General features: G+C 39.3%; 1 protein-coding gene across 1 annotated transcript in view; it reads right to left on the bottom strand.

Moving 5' to 3' along the window:
• Positions 1-1162: 1162 nt before the first annotated feature.
• Positions 1163-20194, bottom strand: part of LOC148818567 (3-phosphoinositide-dependent protein kinase 1-like) — a 28307-nt gene continuing 9275 nt past the window's right edge. Inside the window, exons 2-14 of the mRNA XM_088937036.1 lie at positions 15705-15974; positions 15186-15228; positions 14143-14280; positions 12107-12251; positions 11387-11484; positions 10492-10567; positions 10074-10142; positions 8221-8317; positions 7868-8041; positions 7318-7535; positions 6800-6857; positions 5218-5370; positions 1163-3281 (exon numbers count right to left, since the gene is read on the bottom strand). Coding sequence (XP_088793162.1) covers positions 3168-3281; positions 5218-5370; positions 6800-6857; positions 7318-7535; positions 7868-8041; positions 8221-8317; positions 10074-10142; positions 10492-10567; positions 11387-11484; positions 12107-12251; positions 14143-14280; positions 15186-15228; positions 15705-15974 — 1653 coding nt within the window. The 3' untranslated portion in view covers positions 1163-3167. The remainder of the gene's footprint in view (positions 3282-5217; positions 5371-6799; positions 6858-7317; positions 7536-7867; positions 8042-8220; positions 8318-10073; positions 10143-10491; positions 10568-11386; positions 11485-12106; positions 12252-14142; positions 14281-15185; positions 15229-15704; positions 15975-20194) is intronic.

The raw sequence follows: 20194 nt of genomic DNA, 5'->3' as shown, positions 1-20194 counted from the left end.
AATACTTGCACTATCCAGATAAAAGCATTTTAAATTTGCACACCAAATGCATGTAACGCTGGGGGGTTTCAGACAAAGACTGGTCCTGAGACTATCATAGATGCATCCAAGGGGTAATAGTGCACACACCTACAGCCGGTTTGGTAGTGTCATGTAGTAAAGTCTGTCTGTGTTCATTGATGAGACCGACATGACAGTGCTACAGATTTACTCCTTCTCAGTGACTCCCAAGTGACCAATAATCTTATAATAATAATTGCTTACACTGTTATAGCGCTTATCTGGACACTTCACTCAAAGCACTTTACAGGTAATGGGGACTCCCCTCCACCACCACCACCAATGTGCAGCCCCACCTGGATAATGCAACAGCAGCCACAGTGCACCAGAATGCTCACCACACATCAGCTATTAGTGGTGAGGAGAACAGAGTAATGAAGCCAATTCATAGACTGGGTTTATGAGGAGGCCATGATTGGGAAGGACCAATGGGAAATTTGGCCAGGATGCCGGGGTTACACCCCTACTCTTTTAGAGAAACGCCCTGGGATGTTAAATGACCAGAGAGAGTCTGGACCTCGGTTTTACATCTCATCCAAAAGATGGCACCTTTTTTCAGTATAGTGTCCCAATCACTATACTATGGCATTAGGACCCACACAGACCACAGGGTGAGCGCCCTCTACTGGCCCCTCTAACACCTCTTCCAGCAGCAACCTTAGTTTTTCCCAGGAGGTCTCCCATCCAGGTACTGACCATGCTCACACCTGCTGAGCTTCAGTGGGTTGCCAGTTGTATAAAATTTGCATAATCTTCAGGCATAAAAAAAACTGCAGCTAAAAAATCCATTTACAAAAGCTGACAGAGGACAAACAGATAGAACTATTGTATTAATTCATCTAAATTGTCCTTATATGGCCAGGATATCTTGTCACCGCCAAAACTTTTTAGCATGGTCAGGTGCATCTCTGGATCTTACAAACCAATGTGATTTTCCCCCATCTGCTCTTTTTTTGAGCTCCCACTTTGTACATTTCCTTATATTAGTTGCATTCTGAGAATTAAGTATTAAAGAATTCCGGATTTTCCAAAGATGGTCAGTGAGAAGACACTTTACAGAAAAGAGTACAGGAGAAAAAAAACAAGACACATTAACATGGTATGCCTAAAACCCTACATGCTTTTATTATAGGACTACCAAGCATTACGTGGAAAATGTATCATTCAACAACTACACCTAGAGCACAAATAATCAGAATGAGAAGAGCAGATTCATTAAATTATGAGAAATATGATTAAATCACTGACCAAATAGAAAATTTATATAATAAAGTAAGAAAAAAAAGTTGTAAAATATCATAGTTTACAATAATTATTCACATTCAAAGGCTTTACATCTCAATACATACACAACATGGCCCCTGAACATGACTTCAATCCAAAATGATTCATATATTAGAATTTAAATAACACAGAATGAACTAGAGGCTAAACAATAGCCAGCAAATAACCTTATACAAGAATAAAAATACAAAAAGTGTGTATCCTAATTTCATTGCATTACTTGCTTCAGAATTCTTTAATACGTCTTCTGTACATCACAGTTCTAGTCGGCTACGAACCAGGTAGAGTATTAAATACACAAAGTAACCGACTCTCGCCAACCTGATAAAAAAAAGTTCTAGCAGGAGAAAAATAGACACTTCCTGTACTTGCTAACCTTAAAGATAGATACAGCAATTTTCAACTGCTATGTGGATTGAATAGCTTCTGCTGACATCCAAACACACTGATTACATTATACAGTCTGAGGCTGATTCTACACAATCCACACAGTCACTGGTGGCAGACTGACGTAACTGTAAGAACACGGCACTGACTCTGTGTGCACAGTGAGTGCGAGCCATGTCCGATCTCGGCTCGGACAGACTTCACAGACACACTGCGGAAACTTACCGTTCTGTAAACCTGGCACTGTGCAAATCTAAACAGGTCGTCTTTTCTCAGCAACGGTGTTCGGTTGCTCTGATGCTCAGAAAGAGTTGTGCAGCGATCCTTATCTGAAAGTTTCTGTTGTACATTGTCTTTTACCTGTATATTGCTGTTACTTTTCAACTGAGGGACAGCATTCTGAAGTTTTTTTTTAATCAAAGAATATGTGCTGTCCTGCGATCAAAACAAATACCACTAAATGGCATAACACAACTAATAATCAATTTCTAATAACTACGGTTGTCAACTCAGTCGAATGACTCCAGTACAGATCTTAAGTTATACTAGTGTCAGTGATTAATCTGCGGCTCTCTCAGCACACCTTTACAGGTTGATGAAGCAAAAGGCTTTTTTTTAAACAAAAAAACCCAAAACTATTGTGTCTGCAATTTACAACTGGCCATGCAGGGTTGTTAAGCAAGTATTAAGGTAATGACTAAAAAGCTCTTTGTACTTGCTACTTCCTCTGTTATATTATTGACAGTAAATTCATCAGTCTACTCAGAACTCACACTTGAGTACAGACATCAATGCTATAATTAAGTACCACTGTAAACCTGGAATCAGTTCTATTTTAAGAATGAAGCTAGGCTGTCACTGACTGGACTGCACAAGGCAGATACGTAGTAAGCAAAAAAAAAACGTAGGCAGACATAAAACAAAGTTAGCAAGAGTTTCTTGAAGGCTCCCTGACAAAAAATACAGTTCAGATTGAAAAAAAAAAACAGTCACAGGAAAAAGCTGTCTCCCCCGTTCCCCCCCCCCATTGTGTGATCACAGGGCTGCTGTACACTGTCTGGCTGTGTGTGCGTGTGGATTTATACATCAATCCTAGTGAAGCAGTTTACACACGTGGTTTAAAACTTTTTTGTAGCAGGAGAAAGAGATGTGCACGAAAGCAAGATCTTCATTCGCACATGACGATATGCATCTGAAACCTCAGCAAGAGCACAAAGAACAAGCAAAGCAACCCTGAATTCCATTTATGTCTATTTTTTTCTGTTTTAATTTGTTTTAAAGAGACAAAAAAATAGAAGCTGGCCTTCCTACGGAGATGTTATCTCTTGTGATCAAGGGCACTAGTGAAGGCTTTCTTTGCTCTATGGCAGATGTCATATGTGGAAGCGAGGTCTGGCAACAGTGAGAGCTATAGTGGACCCTTCCTGCAGCTGGACCTACATGCCAGCGTTTTGGTGCTTATGGTAAATCTTTCGCCACACCTCCTGAATCTTCTTGCACCACTTGTCCGCATGCCCATTAGGGTCCATAAGATAATACGTCCTGTTGGGCTGCAAAAATACAACAAAAAAAAAAAACAATTAGTCTCTTTCAGGCATCCCTCGCTTTTCTTTCTCTGACCTTTCAATTAACACAGACCCACTAGCCTAGGTTACCTTACGTACACTGCCTTGTTTCCTTATTATATTGCCTCAGTGGAATTGACTAGGCAGGGAAAGCTCAGTGCACTCAATGTGCAATTAGCTGGCCACAGCCATTTTCATACGCTTAGGACAATTTGTATAACAAGTTTAGCTCATGAAAAGGAGAGGACTCAAATAAATTAATGAGCTGTAATAATGTATATGAATCCTTTTTCATGCTAACAGTCCCCTACACACCTGAAAAGGCTTTACTGCCACAATATGCCCTTGCTTTTCTTCATTTCAGTGCGGAATTAATCTCTGCTTCTCCCTTTGATGATTGCACACTGTCAGAGCTCCGCAAAATAATACACATGCTCTAGATCAAAACCGAGGTTTACTTAAAAAAACTGGCAACGCTGACTACAATCCTGGGGGGTCTTGAGTGGCTCAATCAGTAACAGTGTTCCCTGGAGGGGCAGGATGAGCCTTACTGTCCTTACCTCACTGGTTTAAGCCAGGAAATGCCAAAGGCAAAACAATAATAATAATAATAATAATTGCTTGCACTTATATAGTGCTTTTCTGGACACTCCATTCAAAGCGCTTTACAGGTAATGGGGACTCTCCTCCTCCACCACAAATGTGCAGCCCCACCTGGATGATGCAATGGCAGCCATAGTGCACCAGAATGCTCACCACACATCAGCTAAAACAAGACTTTGATTCCTTAGGAAGTGGTGTACAAACAGCCATAATGCTGCAAGGGGTATGTCAGGCTTTAGTCAGCCAGTATGTTCCTGGCTTGCAACACAACAGAGACCTGAAGCCTGCGGGGAGCCTGCAAATTTGCAGAGATTGGAATTTGCTCTTCCACTCGACACCCATGCTTGTTAAGGCCCTGCTGAACTTGCAGACTGTCAAGTCACAACTGGCTCAGACAGGTGCTGGGGAATGGCGTTTACAGGTCTCTCCCTCCACACAGCGGTTATAGCGGCATCCAGTCGATAAACATCTTGCAATTCCAGTTTGGGTGGGAATGAGATAACTGTCCACCACCACTTAAAATATAGGCAATTATTAGTTTTTCTTCAAAGAATTTGACCTGCACTGTCAGAGCTTTCAGTTGGTTTCTGCCAACAGTTTACAGTGCAAATTAGTTTTGCAAGTCTTCTGATGATTGTTATTAACTTTAACAAAATTAAATAACACTTAGTATTAAAATATTAAAATATCAAGTTAATGTTAACACAAAGCTAAAACACTGCATCAGTATTTCAGTCTTATACTAAATTGGTACAAAATAAAGACAACTGAATATCACAAAGTAGGAGGACCTTAACAGCAGGAAAAGAGTGGCCCAGGCCTGAACAGAGACAGTTGCTGAAGTCAGAACGAGCAGAGCCCGAGAAATACCAAGATCTGAATGTCTTCAGGGTGTTTACACTGATTCCAGACATTAACTCATCCTAATATGTCACATAGCCTATTTAGCCTTGTAGATCTGATCTCAATCCAAAATTGTTTATTGTACCTCTTCAATGCAGCGAACCCAAACATTTTCCGTGTTGCAAATGACAAAGGTTCTGCTTTTTCAAACCTACACAATTTGGTTCTCTTAAATACAGAACACATTTTGTTGAATAAAACAACAACTTGAAGACGGAGGCAGTGCTCATTTGTTTGCCACTGGTATATTTTAAAGTCGTAAAACGATTTCATTAGTTTTACGCATCTAGAAGCATTAGGTATCTAGAAGCAAAAGTTAAAATTCGTATGAATACTGTTTGCAAAGGCAGCAATATGGAAGACTGATACTGACAGACATTGGCCTCCTCTTTAACAGTCAACACTAGCAACTTACTGTGTGAACAAAGAAGGTTTTGAAGTTCTTGGCCTCTGGGCGCAGTTCTGGGGACCAGGGAATTTCTCCCTTCAGCACTTTGTTAACGGGGTCCACGTAGTACAAGTGGGGTCCTTCAGTCAAGAGGAGCTGGCGCCGACGTGCAAACAGTCCCTACAAAAATGAGGAGCTCACATTTCTGATGGCTATCAAGAGTGCATGGGATGGTCAAATCTTTTCAAATTTTAAATACAGCTAGTACCATAAGATAAGTACACCATATAATACATTCTAGCATTTTTGGAATAATAAAAGATGAAAACTTCCAGTTTCATCCCACAGACGTGTCATTTACAGTAATGACATGTTTAAAATCTCGTTTTGATTTAGGACTGTAGGTTTCTCCCAGTGGTGTTTACTGCTGGTCACGTTAAAGGTAGGTAAAATTAAGTCACCAATGTGTCGCAAACCCCTGGTCTTGCCACGGGCGAGAGCAAGAGTTCCCACAAACTGTGATATGATGCGGCCCTTCCGGCTCACTAGTCACTGTAATGCCCAATGTAATGTGATGTATGAGCAAATAAATACAGGTAGCAGATATTTCACCACAGAAAGTTCCCAATGTGATCTGCATGCAGAGTGAACAAGTAAGTTCCATTTATCAGCAAAACCATCTTGAAGACAAGAGCAATATTTCTATTTGATTAAAAGATGTATTCACTAGCCTGATTGTAAACAATGTAATGAGCTGGAAAGGAACAAGTAAAGGTTTATCACATGCTGAAAACAAAAAACAATATTTTGTCTGTGGAGCCTTCTTCATCACCTGAAAAGGGCTCCACAGACGAAAATTTATTTCTTTTCCTCTCTCTTCAGCATGGAATAAACCTTTACTTGTTCCTTTGCAGACTACACAAGCTGACGCAGCTACCCACTTGAATGTCTACAATGTAATAAGGCGCTGTTTTGAAGCACAGAACATGGTGCTGTGCATACTGGAAATTTTGTCTCTTTTGTAATGTAAATGGGAGGTTTTACAAATTACTGTGTACATTTTACTTTCATTGTGGTTTGAAATGCACTCAATGCTGATTCTTTCTAACCCTGAAATATAAAAATAGTGTGCTGCAGTTCCCTTTATCATCTGTTTCACTTATGAATTTTGTAAATGATCGGTGTAAAACTGAAATACAAATAATTAGCTTCTTCAAGATCATACATTGAAAATAACAGCTTTATATGTGATGCTAAAACAGCAGATTCTGTTTCTGCACTGACGTTTTTACTTTTTCTTCCAGAAGTACAACTCCAATTACTCCTGCAGTATTCCACGACTAGCACACAGAAGCAGCTCCATCTTGCCACCAGAGGGCACTATTCTCCTATACATTTTATACAGGACATTAGTATGCCAAAGAAACAATTACATTTAACAAGGTATTAGAACTTCTACACCAATTCTAACAAAAACTAGACTCATACATTAACATTTTTCATTAAAGGCCACAAATTTAAAAAAGTACATTTACAAATCACGTGATAAGATGTATTTATCAACACAACGCTTGAAAAAACATTACAGTTTGCAGGTGTTATTACTTACTTTCCTTTTGTCCACTGGACCCATCTTAAGTATTAAATTATTTTCTACAAATTGGTGCCTGTGAAAAACAAACAGTAGGCACATTAGAACATATCTCATATTAAATTATGTACAAAACTAGGATGTGGAAATGACTGTGAAACTGGCAACTCTTAAGGGAGAACCTTTAATCAGGTGCAGTGATGCTACATGGCTTGTACTGCAAATTATTTTTTAAGTAGGATGTATAACATTAAAAATATAAATGTTATGCAACTGGAAAAGGAGCTAAAATGAGCTTTTCATGCAAAACATGGGGCAAAAACTCTTAGGTACTCCTGTACTACGTCTTTCGTAAAATGGCAAGATTAGCCTCAGACTGCAAGCAACAAGCACTTTCCCAATAATTCTCAATGAGGGCAAACTCTCCTGGAGCCTGTGCAAGCATTACGAGGTATAAGGATGATCTATCCACAGGCAGGAAGTCATCTACAGGGACAGCTTGTGCCTTGTCAGTTTTAAGATAGAGCGGTCCATACCATGGATTTCCAGTGGTCTGCTTCTGCAGGAGCAGCTGCTTCTCCTCATCGGAGAACTGCAGATCCAGCTCGAAGGAGTTGTTGTCCAGGTCGTGGATGTACTGCTCAATGTTGCTGCTGGATCTCTGCGGCAGGGAGGACTCGGGGACCAAGGGCGAGGGCGAGGGGCTTGACTGGACCACCTGCATGCTGCCGAACTGGCTGAGGAGGTCATCATACTGGACATGAGAGAGATGAAATTACATTGGAAGTGAAAGGTGAATAACAAGCCAGTGCGGCTTCATCCTTGTGAATTAACCACTTTTTTGATTAAAAGAGAAGCATATTAGGACTGGACATTCAGTAGGAGCAGTAATGGAAAGCTTGGTATTAGAGTAGAGTATTTGAACCTGTTATAAATAAGAGGGCCTCCTGAGAAATACAGGGAATGGGTTTTTCATTTCACATATAGTCCAAGGTACATATTCCCAAAACCTGCTCCCTTACTGTCATGGCTAGCAACTCTTTACACAGAGCCCAGACTCGAGATAAAAACATTAAACGCTCTCACATTTCCATAGCAGTCTTCGTCGTCCTCTGACATGGCGGGCAAGTAAGGGGTCAGCTTGGGAGGAGTCTGCAGGTGCAGGTTGTCCCAGGAGATGGTCTCAAAGAAAGCATGAGCCTTCAGAGGTGGATACCCACCCACCTCCTCACAGCCTATCCTCTTGGAGGGATCCAGAGACTGTGGAAACACAGGGAGGTTGACATGGCCAGAACTGGGAATCATTCAAAGTGCCAGCAGCTACAAATTTCTTTGTGGAAATGAACAGATGCATCACAATTCCTCTTTGAAAAACATGTGCTTTTAGTCACATAAAGACACTCAAGGACAGTAAGACGTTTTATATACAAAATACTTACTAAAAGCTGTTCTACGAGATCCTTTGCTTTAGGAAAGAATTTTTCTGGGAATTCATATTCCAACTTTATTATCTTCTGGAATATTAAGTACTCGTTCCTGAAAACGACAAAAAAAAGTCTTCATTGGCAAAGCGCTTCCAGTGCCGCTCATATGATGACTGCCCTCTAAAACGTCAGTGGATGTAATTTAGGGGATGAGGACACGTGAGATGGCTGGACATGGTGCATTAAAAAAAAACTATGTATTTTGCAGCAGAGCTCCAAGACCCTGACAGCAACTAACAGGACATGTTGCATCAACAGATGTGACCTGAGGAGCAAATGTAACAACAATAAAAATAATCTGGTCAGTTGACAATGTGCAGAAAATGCACGTTACAATAGGCATAAGTCGTTCAATTTGACACCTGAAGAAGGCTCCACAGCCGAAATGTTGTTTCTTCTCTTCTCTTTCAAGCATAGAATAAACCTTTACTTGTTTCTTTAAAATAGGCATGTCCACTACAATGGAATTCACCTCATGGAGGTAAGGTACCTTTATAAAAGAATGGGCTGATGCTAAAATACTGCTTTATGAGGAGTGTAAGTGAAGCCTTACTGTATATCAAGACAGCACGGGTTTGGGCCTGGAATATGCTATTCGCCTGCTGTGCCTGGGAATCCCTTACTTCACTAACTGGCCTAATGCCACCAGAGCAGAGTGGGCCACAACAGTGAAACCTGTGACTTGCACAGCTAGTAGCTTTTTCAATGAGAGAGGCGTCCCACTGTGAGAAACAGCAGACAACTCCCAACAGCTCGGTCCTTACCCCTCCAAGGCCAGAGTGAGGGTCACAGCAGTAAGGCTAATTAAAGATTCTTAATAACCCTCTATTCTTGATTGGAGAACAACTGCAATTTTGTTTTAGAAAAAGAACACCTTCAGTTTAGAAAGAGTGAATATCAGCCACCACCTAAGTAAAAACAAGAAAGTTTTTGTTCTCCAGACTCTGTACTGTTAAGATATTCTCTGACCTGTAAATATTTCATTAAGGAACAAGTAATAGGTTTATTCCGTGCTGAAAAGAGAAGAGAGAAAACAACGTTCCGGCTGTGAAGCCGAAACATTGTGTTTTCTTCGCTTTTCATCATGGAATAAACCTATTACTTTTTCCTTTGCAGACTACGCATGCTGACGCAGTTACCCACCTGAAATATTTCATTAAGCAACATTGAAATTAGATGCCTGTGCATTATATTATACAGGAAAATGTGGTATGCTTTGTCAAAACAAAAAAAAAGGAATTTCTTACACTAGCTTGGTCTAAGAACAGAAACAAGGTGAAAAACAGGAGAGGGAGTCAAACACACGCAGGCCTTATTCTACCCTCCAGCACTGGGAAAATACTCTCGCAGCCACAAAAACACAGGCTGAGGCTTAGTTCAGAATCAGTAGGTTACGCCAGACGTCTTACAATACATCTTCCGCACAACGAGCACACTGGGTTCACACTCCAAGGGCTCCGTTTGTGCTTCAGTGCCTGTTGATTTGTCAGTTACAGTTTAACCATGAGGCAGCTTAGCCATGTGACTGGGTTTCTTCAGTTCACCAGACACTCTCTACACAAACAAGTCAGAAACACCACAGTCATGGCTTCCTGTTATTTTGTGAAGTGTTTTTGACATATTCTTCTGTCCTTTATTTCCCTAAATAACAGCCAGCGCACAGTACAAAACGGTGTTGGTGCGATACATATAATAATAATAATTAAAAAGGAACATTATCTTCTAACTCAACGGTTTAATTGTTTCTCTGTATTGATCAATTGTTTATTTTACTTGGTACAGATAAATAAATACATGTTTTTACTTACCCAGCTCTAAATGGTGGTAGTCCAGCCACCAGCTGGTAGATTATACAACCTAAGGCCCAAAGGTCAGAGCTAAATGAAACAGGGAGAAGAACTGAATGAATTCACTAGGCACACTGCGCTAAACACCATCCTTGTGTTTAGACCACATCTGTCTGTTACACTGATTAGGATAATTATCCAAAGCAGCATCTACTTCTGATTCAAGGTTTATTAAGTCCAGTTTAGCAAAATAAGGATTTAAAAAATAAATTAAGAGAGGACCATAGACTTCACAGATCATACATTTCATTTGTGTTCCTCGCAACTTGAATTTCCTTTTTTAGGCCCTTCGATTCTGTTGTTCTGCTGGTGGTTTTCACTTTACCAGTAGGAAAAGAAGGAAAGAAAGAAGAGGTGTGGTGCTAGTCGGACACAGTACCTCTTGCAGGCAGATTTCTCTGTCAGCAGTTCTGGGGAAACATACTGTGCAGTTCCTACAAATGAGTTTGCTCTCGCTGCAAAAAAAAAAAACTTTTTAAAGTTTTAGCTCAAATAATTTTTTACCTAAAGATATAAAGACCAAAAACAAAGTATAAAGAGTTAAAAACACCAGTCAAATCATCCGACAATACTAGCAATTGATAGTGTCTAATGATGAAAGAAAAACAGGTTTAAGAGGGTTTCCCCTCCAGTTATTTTGTTCCAATGCTTGAATTTTGAGTTTCTACTCTCCCCCCGATATTTCAGTTTGCACAATAAATCAACACCAGCTGCATTCATTGTCCTTTTCATATATATGCACAAATGAACAAAAGATTCGGACCCACTCAATAGTTAAGCAAGTTCAAAACAGAAAAGCATCACAAAAAATAACTGACTTCCTGGAACGTTATTATTCTGATTTTTTTACTGCTATACTTATAAACCAAAGGTTTATAATTAATCTGGCCCCTGTCAGAGTTAATGAGCGATATTTAGTATAACCTAATCTTACATGCAGGAAATGTATAGTGTTGTGAGAGAAAAACATTTATTACTTTTGTAAATTTAACATTAAAGCACAGATAAACTGTCTTTTTTATTTGCCTGCTTAATCTTGTTAAATAAATCTTGATTTTAGACTAAATGTCTTGTGAAACTACATAAATGCAAGTTGGATTCCTTGTTTTGCCATTACGAATTTCAGAGTTTGAGGTTATATGGAATGACCCAATCAACCACTTGGCACTAAACACCTTTTAACTTAAGGTGACCAGCAGTATGCTTTGTACAATTATACAGATGAGAAAAATCAAACTAGACTAACAAAAATCAAGATATTTGTTCAGACATACCTTGCTTGCTATCTGAAGATAACTGTTTTGCTGTTCCAAAGTCCGTGATCTGAATGTGCATCTCCTCATTCAGTAAAATATTTTCTGGTTTAAGGTCCCTAGATGAAAAACAAAATGTGATGCAGGACTGACTGTCTGGTGTCTTTTTATACCACAGATTCAAGAAAAATACCTAGTAGAAGCTTTGTTTACCAGGGATGCCACTACAAAGTCACTTTAAACTACCAACACTTAACTCCTAGTCTTTGAGGAGTGTTTTCATTCCACACTAGAAGACTTAATAACTCAGATCAAAGGTACACTTAAGTGATCTTTATTACCACTGCTTCCAGCTCTTTCCTGAAGATTATGAGTCACCTACAAACCCTAGTTGACTGTGCTCCTCCAAGACCAGAAGTCAATATTGCTGCCTTAAAATGTTCAACACAGTAATTTAACAAGTGTATAAAACAGTGGTGTTGCTTCATATGGACTTGCACATTCCAGCACTACTCATTCTCGCTACCATATGCACCATATGGCCCTTTTCTCATAGGCTTAATAAAGCAGCCATGCCAAGTCTTGATTTTAGTCACATGCTCAAAAAGAAAGAACTTGAGTTAACACTGTGAAGAACTTATTTTCCTCGTGCACTTAAAACAAGAGCATCACTGGGAAATTACCTGCAGAACAAACTTAAACTTTACCATTCAAAGCAAATGCACATAATTTAAGCCTTACCTGTGAATAATCCCCTTGGCGTGTAAATATTCTAGCGCACTAACAATTTCAGCTGAATAGAATCTTGTACAGGTCTCATCGAAAGAACCTATTTTGCGAATGTATTTAAGCAGCTCTCCGTTTTTGGCGTAGCTGAGGCCAAAATCTGATGAGATTGTAGTTAAGGACAAACTCTTCTTAATTTAGGAGTTTAAAGACCCACAAAATATAGTAAATGAATTGTTTAGATTGGGCAGTGGTCAGCAGGCTCTGAAATAATGCTGACAAACATTAACATTCAGTGCTCTAACTCTCCATAGTAGTGGCTGTTCGTGGAGTACAGCTAATATGATGTTAAAGGGAATTCTGAACCTCTATCTCCGTAAACATATTTACAACCTTTATATATTACAAACATGAGAAACTAAAAACATTTTAACTGCAAGATGAGACGAGCTGAGTTTCTTCCATTTTTAATCCACCCACAGTTCTCACTACCGTTAATGTAAAATAAAAACATCTTTGAATGATATAAAAATCATAGATTATGCATAGCATTTAACTGAATACTATTTATACAGTATTCACAAGATTAATACTAGTTATCTAAAACAGCACAGATGTATGCTGGTTAGAAACTGTAAAGTTTCAAATTAAAGATCACCAAAGGTCGCTTTTCCTTTCCCACCATCTTCAACTAATGGCAGGAAAAACAGATTGCAAACAAATGCAATAACACTAGGGTTCTCTTCTTACAATGAAAGACTTAAGTTTCTCCAGTGATAACTGGTTTCTGGAGGTTCAAAGTACGTGGGATGGGGATGAAAAATGAGAAATCCCATTAAAGCAGGAAAAGACCCACAATCCCCGAGCTCGCCCTCCTGTTGGCTTCCACCCCCCTGATTGACTGCTTTCACCTAGTTGGGCTGCAGGTGCACCTTACCTGTCCCAGAACCCCTCCGCTCCCCAGCACCCCCCACTCCCACCTCTTCAATCAGCGCAAATTAAGCTACGGTCTACCGACAGAGCATTCGGGAAACTCAAGGCAGGCAGAAGATTCAGGCCTACACTGAACAGCAAAGGATGCCCGTCACAGACCAACCAGGTTATTCACTTGACTCTTTGGACAGGGTTGTGTCTACTGATGATAAAACTGCTCATGTAATAACATTCATAAAGAGAGTCCAAGGCAGGAAATCCCAATCCAATATTATCACTATCAAATGTAAACTTGTAATAATCAGACATTATATCAGTTGAGCCTCAGAAAGTAAGAATAATTCTTGGTGATAGCATGGATTAAAAAAAAAAGATAGACTTGTCTCACTAAATTAATAGTTAAATTGCCTACCCTATGCCCCAGTTTTATTCTTTCTAGATTGCAAATACTGCAAACTCACTGTTTGCTGCTCTCTCTACGCTTGATTCAGAAATCAGCCCTGGCCAGTACCTCTGTAACTATTTGCATTCCCTGTGGCTTGTCTCTCCCATTCAGCTCCTCTACTTCAGGCCCTTGCTCCTGTTCTTACATACCACTCTTCTCCCTCACTCCTCCTTGCTAATCCCCACCAGGCTGCCCTGTGCTAACCTCCTATCTCATACCCTCTTCTCTAGTACATCTGCAATGGTCTCATCTTCCTGTGGACATTGAAGACAGCCAGCCATAATCTCTGATCACTTTCCTAGCCCCTCATTACAGGTTGCACCCATGATTCCTCCCCATATCTGCCTCAAAAAACACAGTCCATCATCAGCAATGTACTTCCGCACATTTACAAAGACACACCATTCTATAACCATGTTTGCACTGTGATTTCTTAAGCCATAATGATTTTAGTTTGTAATCAGATCTTAATGTGCTAAAAGAGAAGTAATTTAATCATAATGCGCATATAAATACTTTCACGTAAAACTAATGCAGGTTTGTAAAATTTATTTAATGCAAAAATGCAAAAAAATCTAATAAATAGGAGCACACCCCATCGAATGCCAGCAAAAAAAGCTGGGGAGCTCATGCTTTTTCATCATGCCCACTTCTTTTGTGTTGGAAAGGATACACAGCTTTTCGTCATCTTGGAAAGTGAAGTAAAGCTTGACGAAAAATGGGTGATCTAGATCAGACATGACATCTCTCTCTCTTTTCACGTACTGTGCCTTGTTCTCCTTCATGATATGCCGCTTTTCCAAAATTTTAACTGAAAGGAAAAAGGTTTAAAAGTATGTCAACAGAAAACAACAAAAAAACAAAAGCCAATCATCACACCAAAGGATTCCAGAATTAATACAGTAGTGAGATAACCTGAAAGCAAGACGTATCCAATGTGAGAGGGAAGCATGAGTCTATGATCGCGCAAACCCATGAGTTACAATGTGCCAGGGAGCTCTCACTGTTTAGTTATTAAACTCTACAAAGAACACAAAATATAAAAGACTTACACAACTGCACAGGTACACATACACATTCACACTGGCATCCTGCATCCTGAAACAGTTAATTCATTAAAGCAACTGTAGGCAAGTACGACTTGGTAGGAAGAATGAATGTTTAATAAACGTATAAGCGGCATTAATACAGGGTGCCAGTATCTTTGTCTACAGCTGAACTGTAAAACATGTTCAGCAGATGCGTTTCTTCTGAACCGATAGGAAAGTCCTCTGTTCTTCATTCTAAGCCTACACATCTTTCCATTATAAATAATACGCAATGCCGATGGAAATTCTCAGTACTGTTATTATCACACTGAGATGTCAGCGTGCTGTCCAGCATTTGACACGGGTATAAAGTCGGCACACAAAGGTACATAAAGACTGCTATTTCATAAAGTAGAACTCAACGGACTCGTCATGTTTAAGACAGTGGGGGCATCAGGAAAGTCAGATTCTAGCTGAAAGTAATTAAAGGATTCCTTCTTAACCAGTTGTGCAATCTCCGTTAAGCCTATATAATAAGCAAGCTTAGACATCCATTGACAAAAACTCTGAAGCAACGTGAAACATGGACACATTCATGGTAAATCGTTTTAAACCAGTCCCTGTAATATGTGCTATATATTAACTGAGAAATCCACTGTCACGTATATTGAGAAAGAACAGTACATACTGGCATATTCTTTCCCCGTTGCCTGTTCTTTGGCCAGTACAACCTGTGTATTAAAAAAAAGACAACAAATCACTATAAAACGAAAACAAGATTAAACAACCTTGTTTGTTCTGCATTACAATTGATTATAAAGACAACAATAAACAGAGACTGAAATAAAGATTAAAGGAGTTTTTAAGTGATGATATTTTACCACAAAATTCTGAAGTCACAAAGGGAACTAGAGAGATTCAAAAACACAAAGCACCCAACAGCGTGCACGGTCACTACTGCCATGCTCGTCGAGACTTTAGATGCCAGAAAACCACAGTCTGATAACACTGAGCTCGAACACAAAAGCGTCTCGGTTTTCCTGTTTCTTCTTGTATAACAGTTTATTCTGGGCAAAGTTTAAGACGGTTGGTTGCAAGAAAACATAGAGAATTATCAACTCACAAAATTCGTGCAAAACGTGTCAGCGTATCCTTCAGAACAGGGGTCGACAAAGCGACTCAAAGCAAATACTAAGTCATGACTTACTGTTGAGAAAGAACCCTCTCCTAAAATTTTTCCGAATTTAAAATCCTCGGGCCGTTTCTTGCGCGGCTGCGGAGTCTGGATCGAGTGTTTCCGCTGCTCGGGGTTCTTGTCGGAGGGACTGGGGGAGGCCCTGGTCTCCATGGCAGGGCAGTGGCTGCTGCTCGCTCCTGGGACAGCAAGCGGCGAGCTGGACTCTGGGTGATTCCTTACCATTGATGGGGATTTGCAGGTACAAATAACACAGCTGGATTGCATGGGAACAGCATCATACTGCAAGACACGGCACAGAACAAGGAACAAAGCCAGTTAAACAAGTGCACAGAACAGTCGCTCCACCAAGAAAGGGCAGAGAGCATATGTGAAACTATAATTCATAATTGTGTTTGGTTTCATTAGGAGATAACTTTTGTTTACCCTTAACGCATGGTTAAGAGCACTGTTCTTACTAATTTCAAACCTTATTTTGTTTTTATAAATAAAAAAAGGGAACAGAAAATGTTAAATCTACAATATGCATGGAAAATGGCACTGATAAACACAAATGCAAAGGTTACTTGGGTAACACCCCTTCTAGATATTGGTTAGAAAACAAAATTTGCATCTTATCTTGTGAAAGTCAGGTCCTGGAATTTCCCATATTTACACATAGAAATGGACATTGATTTTAGCTATTGTATTAGCACATTTAATTTTGGCAGTATCATTCTATACTGCAATTATTCTCAATTCAGGGACACTTTCTACAAGGGAAGCAGTTTAAATATACTGAAGTATATACAAGAAAAGATCCAATGTTATGAGAATGTAATTAGGTGATAAGAAACAGGCAAAGTCCCCACACCATTAAACGTAACATCAGCATCAAAGGCTTAATTGCAAAATTAACAGGAATAGTGCCGATCTTGAACAATGGAATTAATCACCACTTATAAAAAAACAAATACAATTTAAAACTTTAGCATTTTTAATATATAATTGGTGTACAACGAAAGTGCAGTCTAGGTTTTAAGTCAATGGCTCATTGGGCAAATATTATTTACATTTGCAGTACTGAGCAAATAGGATGTTACTATTTGAGTAGTACAGTTTCCAGGAATAAAATAAAAATGCTAAGCTCATGTGTCATTTCATAAAAATGCCTGGTGCTCAGCATTGGACATATCAATGGAGTAAAAAGCGCAAAATGAATTATGTGTATAAATAACCACTTAAAAAGATGTGATTTTAGGGCAATGGACGTTACAGGTATGCCTGTTTGTGTAATGAAGTTTGTCAGGTTGCTACTGCTCTGCGAGAGGCGTTTCTTGGAAAATGAGGCATTCCACTTCAACAATTAGTACAGTAATCCAGAGTAACTGGGAATCCATCTCATCCATCTGTGTAGTCATTTTCAGACTGCAGTGACTACAGTATGAAATATTCCAGGAAGAAATAACACACCCATTAAGAAAACAGTCTCTCAGCAGAATCAGGAGAATCGCACAACGGAGAGATGAAACTGTTGTGTCCTGTGGGCCAGAGGACATCGGAGATGGGAGCGGGAGAGCAGTGGAGTGTTCTACTCACTGGTGAAGGGCAGGAATTGACACTAGCAGATGTGTGCAGAGACACCATGGTAAGTGTTCTGCTTTCGCACTGCTCAAAGCAAACAATAGGGTTGGGGGTAGTGTGATACTGTAAGGAGGACTCTCCGAGAACAACACCTTTAGTGCAGACCGATGGCAACCTTGTAGCTCAGTGACACTGTTTATGAAGTCCTTGAGTCAACAGCCTTACCATTCCTGCAAACCCATGCTGATTTCCCCATCAGCACAGTGAAGCATGAGGAACAAGATTACAAGGACACGACTTCAAGAAAACAATGTGAGGTCTTGCCACAGCCAGCCTTTTATCCTGATCTGAGTCCGAATAAACACCTGTGGACCTGCCTCAGTTTATTCCCCAATTAATTCAAGCTCACACATTTTATAAATCACATGGTTCTTAAAAACAAAGTGCATCCTTAACACCCAAAATAAACCCAGAGTGTTAATCTGGAAGCAGCTAGTGCAGCCTGAATTTGCCATTTGCTGGACAGATTACAAATGAGATCAGTTTCTTTCTGAAATTCAGTGTCATTATATTTAAATAAGATGCCTTTTAAAGTATTCCACCTTGCTATTAAACAGCACTCACAGCTACACATCTAATTTCCACTAAAAATAAACTATAACTAATAAAATGTCAGCATTTCCCATATCCAAGTAACGGCAAATTAAACAGTTCTCATACGAAAAAACAACATAGATCATCCCGTGCTATAGTATCTCTGGAATTGAACAATTCTTTCATTAAATTAGAAACATACATAAAAAAACAGTTGGACAAGTTACAATAAAATCTTTACCATTCAGATCCGAGAGCATGAAATACTGGTACTTTCCAAACACCTGCTGCTGTTGCTGCAACTGTGGCCCCAATACCAGTGTAGTAATATATCTAAAACCACAGAAACTGTCTGGGTCTGCCTGCCTCTGTGCAGACAAAGCCATCCATGTCAAAACAGGTTTGTAAAATAAAATGTTTCAACAAAAGAATTCCTACATATAATGCATGTTTTTTCCCAAAGTCCATTATTTTTCTTATATAGAGGTTTTATAGAACAATATACTTGAAAAAGAGGAACATTTTCTTGTATGTAATTTTTTTTGAAGGCTGAAACATTTTATTGCTTTCTGATATAATAAGACCGACACAGTAGATTAACTAATGCAAAAAAAAAAAGCAGTCATTCTTTTCGTCACTGAAACTATGCAGGAAGTAATCAGACTTTCTGGTTATGGGAATAGTGTTTCAGATACCATCTGAAAGTAAGACATACAGCAGGCCTCACAGAATCTAATTTGTTTACAAGACAGTAAAAGTGCATCTTTAACAGAACTTTTTCTAAAACCCAAGATCAATTAGGAAGTCAAATAATACAGTCTAATTAAATGCTGTTAATTGTAATTAAAGAATATAAAGTTTATAGTTTGGTTCTATTCAAATGAATGCCCATATTTAACGGCCAGGTGTGATCTGGAAAGAGAGAAAAATACTTTTTATCTTTGACGATATAAAAAAAATCTGCACTGCAAGTCTCTGCATATGGTAGAGGGATATTTCGCTATACCATGAACTGAAATCATCAGAAAATAGTTAAGGACGGCCTCCGTCTCTCCCTCAGGCTGGATACTATTGCAATGAGTCATGTCTTATTTCCCAGCCATGCATTCGTTTTTAACCTTCTGATCACGCTACAGGTTCCACCTCTGAATCAGGAAAATACCATTTTGCTAATCAATCAATCATCAATTTCATTTTTCCATATACTGGTGGAGAACACTTCTCATTTGGGCTAACCTGAGCACAAGAAAAAATAAAGAAATTCCTCCAATTTTTACCTCAATTCATTCAAAGAATTATAGTAATGTAAGTGGTATTGGACAGCCAAAACAAACATGTAACTTCTGCAAATTAAAAGTAAAACTGTTTTTAGCTCTAATTTTTTTATTAATAGCCGAACGTCCCAAATGTATAAAATGTATTTGTGTCCCACGTAGGTATAAAAAAACCCTCACGTGCCACAGGGTGTGGGTAAAGTATGAGACTGTCAGAAACGGACGCCTATCCAAGTTCTTTGACAACTGTTTCTGGACACAGACAATCACCCAGTTTGACCACAGGGTGGTAGTCACAAAAGCTTATTTTCATAGGTGGCACCAGTACGAATTTTCCTCCAAGTATACACTTTTATATTACAGCCCAGAATTATTTTTTAAAAAAGCAGCTTGCATTTTCTATTTATATTACACTAATCGGAGTGGTATGATATTTTGTGACTCTCAGCTCTTCAATTGGACTTTAGCTAAATACCCCAAATACCAAAATGACAACCAGAATAAATATGAAAGCACATTGCTCTGAAGTGCAAAGTAAAATCAAATTCATGTTTTTGGTGATATGTTAACCATTAGAACCAAACTCTCTAAAGTTTGATTTTAAAAGTAAATGCATTGCAAAAATAATAAGTAGTTAACCCCGGCACATCAGTCCCACTCGATTCATCTGCCATGAACAATTCTTCCTTCCAAATTTAACACTCAATGTTTCTTCCTGTGAATAATTTATGCTGTAGGACCTTCAGTAAAGGTGGTTGTTTGGAAGGCTGAATCCTGTATTGCAGGCACTGCAGGTTCAGTACAAAACTGATAGGGAGAGTTGGCTTGGCTCAGGCAGTTGGGGTATTAGCAGCTGGGCTTTGCTACCCATCACTGACCCATGTAACTTTCAGACTGAGCAAGTAAGTCATCAGAGAGGCGTGTCAAACCTCCAATTGATACTTGTGGGACCCCTATTGCCAAATATAGCAGATGGCTCCACCCAGCACACCTATCTGAGGGCATGTCCCATGCTGGATAAAGCATCACAGTGGTAAAGATGAGTTTTAGCACGTGGTGATTCCAGGTGTA

Source organism: Atractosteus spatula, chromosome 18 (genome assembly GCF_055471065.1).
Source record: "Atractosteus spatula isolate fAtrSpa1 chromosome 18, fAtrSpa1.hap1, whole genome shotgun sequence".
In the NCBI taxonomy this organism is placed as follows: domain Eukaryota; kingdom Metazoa; phylum Chordata; class Actinopteri; order Semionotiformes; family Lepisosteidae; genus Atractosteus; species Atractosteus spatula.
This window is presented reverse-complemented; position numbering and strand designations above follow the sequence as displayed.